The 3,861-nt window shown below is 52.2% G+C and overlaps 1 protein-coding gene across 1 annotated transcript in view; it reads right to left on the bottom strand.

The window, feature by feature from the left end:
- Nucleotides 1–470, bottom strand: part of RAB3IL1 (RAB3A interacting protein (rabin3)-like 1) — a gene marked incomplete at its 5' end in the record, with an annotated part of 9,528 nt that extends 9,058 nt beyond the window's left edge. Inside the window, one exon of the mRNA XM_009865769.1 lies at nt 236–470. Coding sequence (XP_009864071.1) covers nt 236–470 — 235 coding nt within the window. The remainder of the gene's footprint in view (nt 1–235) is intronic.
- Nucleotides 471–3,861: the final 3,391 nt, after the last annotated feature.

Below are 3,861 nucleotides of genomic sequence, written 5' to 3'. Positions count from 1 at the left end.
CCCGCCGCCCCCGCCCCCTCCCTGCCCCCCACCTGCCAACCACAACCCTTCCTCCCCACCTCAGCATGGTTCCCCAGCCCAAAATTCCTGTCGCTGACCTCTGTCCCATGCTTCATGGCACCAAAGGCACCCCTCCCATGAGCTGCAGCAGGCTTTTCAGGCTGGAATCGTTCATTTGCTGTTAGCAGGGAGGCTCTGCAGCCAGCGCTGCCTGTCTCAAGCTGCTGGGTCTTACCTTTTGTGCTCTGTGCAGCTCTTCCTTCAGGAATTCGGACCCCTTCTCGCGGATCTCCACCGAAGAGCTGCGCAGACGTGACACATTGATCTGCTCGGTGGACTGGGTCTCATCCACACCTCCAGCATCCTGACATCCAGTCTCTGGCTCGTCCTCGCTGCCTTTGGACGGCATCAGTGGCTTCCAGTGTCCCACAGCCGGTTGCTTCTGGCTGTCTTCCTCAAAACTAGCCTGGCTGCAGGGTACCAGCACACTGAAATTTTACAGGGGGGCAATTCACAGCCTTCCTCAAACACTCGTGACACATCCACCTCCAGCCTCTGAAGCGAGACAGGGAGATGACGATGTACGAAGCAGCTAGGACTGGCTTACTGGACCTGTTTTTCTCAGCTGCAGCACCAGTTCCTTCACAAAAAAGTGCCGGACACACAAAAACTTAGTAGGCAACGCAATGCTATCAGCAACTCCTAGTTTTACCCTTCTCAACCAGCACATCCCAGATACTATTAAAGCAGAACTAAAGGCAGCTGCTGCAGGAATCCTGTTCCCGCCTGCTTTCAGAGAGAAACAGACTGCAGCTGGCTCGTTCAGGACTCCAGTATACACCCAGTAGACCTAAGTACAGAGATGCGGCTTCCCCAACTGAAGGAGAGTAGCAAGAAAAACTTTGTACAGCTCTCTCCCTCCCTAGAAATGCACAGACCCTAATTTTCTCCCCACCACCCCTGCTTCACCTGTTTTAACCTGTTGCAACCCTGGTGTTACCTACAGCGCGTGTGCCACCCCTTCTTCACGCATCGCCCTGTCCTCACGTGGTCCCTGGCCATTTGAAGCCTCCAGCCTTGCACACGTGGAAGCTTTCTACCACACTCAGCCGCGCTACAGATTAACCTGCTGCTGCTTATCTCCACGTCACAAGCCTTGGCGGAGCGGTGGAGCTGCCCTCTTCCACCAACCCTCCCGCCCACACCGCTCCTTCTGGCTCCTGCTTCTTGCCCATCACTTTCTCCCGCAGAGCAGCTCTTCCCGCTTTCGATTAGACTCACTTTCTCTTCTTCCCTTTTCCCCAGTCTCTCTATTCTCCTTTCCTGAATTTGTATCCCAGCCAAGGAATCCCCTGGCTCTGGCTCCAGCCCCGTACTGCCCAACAGATCACAGACAGGATTTATCTCCTCAGCCACGCGCAGCTCAAAAGAGCCTTGTTCTCCCTCATCTCACCCAAACACAAATGGCAGCCGAACCACGAGGCCGTTTTCTCCTGAACTATGTCGCCCAGCAGCAGCAAGAGATTGTCAAAAGTTAGAGAACAACTGGAACAGGAGCTAGAGGAGTTAACAGCCAGCCTTTTTGATGCCATCATCTTTTCTACTCCAACTGGCCCCCTCCCTGCCACCCCTCCAAAGAGGCACAGGTGAAGCAGCAGCTACCAGCTAATTCAGCTCAGGGACCACAGGAAAAACACGTGGAAAAACCTCTGAAATCCTGGAAGGTGAAGGGTGCAGGATCGTCCCTGCTGCCATGCCAAGCGGGCGGCATTTTGGCTGTACAGAACTGGGGGTGGAGGACTGATATCACAGATTTTGCTGACTGCTCTGTCGAGCAAGAACAAGTAAAAGCACCAGAAGGACAGTCACAGAGCAACACTAAGAAGGTAGGAAACTAAGGAGTGTCCCACTGGCTTCCCCTGCTTTTACTGAACATTCACGGGGAAGATACAGAAGGGGAAGCTTATCTTGGTGATAATACTTAATGTGGAAGTGTGGAAAATAACATTAAGAAGTTCCTTTGGGGCAAGAGCAAGAAAATAAAATTTGTTTTGGCCAGAGGGAAAAGGGCAAAGATAAATTCTTCAGGAGCTATTCAGCACACTGGGGCTGCCTGACAGGAAGCCATATGCGCAGGCACAGCGAGAGACGCCTGCCCGAGCGAGCCATGACCCACGGGAATTCCCAGACTGGGCAGGTATCTACAGCCTGAGGTGGAAGAGAGTGCACGAGCGTGAACTAAATGGTGCCCAGAGAAGATGTGGGAGCCTCCTCTCTGGAAGTGTTGAAGACCAGGCTGGATGAGGCTTGAACCAACCAGGTCTAGTGAACTCGTGGCAAGAGGGTTGGAACTAGATGATCTTTATGGTCCCTCCCACCTCAAACCATTCTATGATTCCACGACTCAGGGCGTGCAGTGCCTGCTCCATGCAGTCAGGCTGCTCTGATAGCACGTTTGGGTAATCAAGGAAAGGCAGAGCTGCACAGGAGAAATAAAACGGTTTAGAAAGGTCAAGATGAGCTAACACAGATCACTTACTAAGCAGTGACATCGCTAAGGGGATGAGATCTCCAACGGCTCCAAAGGCTAACGAAGGGGGAGAGATCGAATAGGAGAACGGCCCAAAGGAAGGAATTAAATCCTCGACAGGAAAGCGGGGTTGGAGTGAGACCAACTCATCCCCGAGATCAGGGGAGGTTCCCTGGAACGGATTTGCCACGGAGCAGGGGAAGCATGCCAGACAGAGAGGTCTGTTCAACAGTCAAACCGTTTCTCAGGTGGCACAGTGGAAGCCCTCCCCACTGTGGACTTCTGAGATGAGACAGGGTAAGTTGCAGAGAACACGTCTCGCCAGGTTCTCCTGCATTAGAGAGGAAAACGCACCAGAAGGGCCCCAGCCAGTCCAAGCACTTCCAGCCTCTGTGATCAGAAGGAAAAAAACAACAAACCAGAGCACAAAGGAAAAGTTTTCAATCAAACTGAGCAGCTAGGGAAAAAAATAATAAAAAAGCAACAGCAAGCAAAAGGGACATTTCAACAGTCCACTAAACTACTGTGACAGTACCATCTGTAACAGGAAGAAAAAACCCAACGTTGTTTCTTCATGACTCTCTCAAGTTCTCAGATGACAGTTGTTTGTCTTGGGCAGCAGATATTCCAGTGTATTTCCACATGAGGTGGAAGAAAACTGGAGAGCACGGAGGAATGAAACAGTCCCTCCCACACCCTGTAACGCCACAGGACCTAAAAAAACTATCTTCTGCGACGGAAGAGTGTGCTCCCCACGCTGTGCAAACAGAATCCCCACAGAAGCCTTGGCTATGCCAGCTTCAGCTCAGCCCAGCCACGATCTCCAGCGTCCAGCTGGGGCTCTGAAACACATCCTGCTCCCCAGAGCCATCACAGACACTCACACTCTTGCTGTCTGACTGCTGGTTATCCTCCTCAGAAAAACGTACCATATTGTAAAGGTCCCACACTGACACAAGAAATGCAAACTTCTACGAAAAAAAATTAAAAAAAAAAAGAAAACAAAGCAACAGCCCAACACCCCGCAACCTTCTAAAGTTGGATTCCGTCGAAAAAGCAAAAAAAAAGTGCAGGATCCGCACTTTTTCCAGTGGGCCCCACGTTTCCTGCAGCGCTGATCTCGCAGGGTTATATTTCCCGTACCAGCAGCCTGCGGGGTCTCTCCAGGTTAAAACTCTCACCCTCAGGCTCACGAAGACGACCTGACCTCTCCGTCCCGCTGTTCTGCTCCGGCGTCGCTCCATAGCCCGTTTCACCGGCCCACGGGGCGCTTGGTGCCGCGACTCTTGGGGACGGCAGCGTTTTGTTATACTCACAACTCGTATTTCTGT

Source organism: Apaloderma vittatum, unplaced genomic scaffold (assembly GCF_000703405.1).
Source record: "Apaloderma vittatum isolate BGI_N311 unplaced genomic scaffold, ASM70340v1 scaffold8933, whole genome shotgun sequence".
Taxonomy (NCBI): Eukaryota; Metazoa; Chordata; class Aves; order Trogoniformes; family Trogonidae; genus Apaloderma; species Apaloderma vittatum.
The sequence above is the reverse complement of the archived record's forward strand: the minus strand, read 5'-3'. Positions and strand labels throughout refer to the sequence as shown.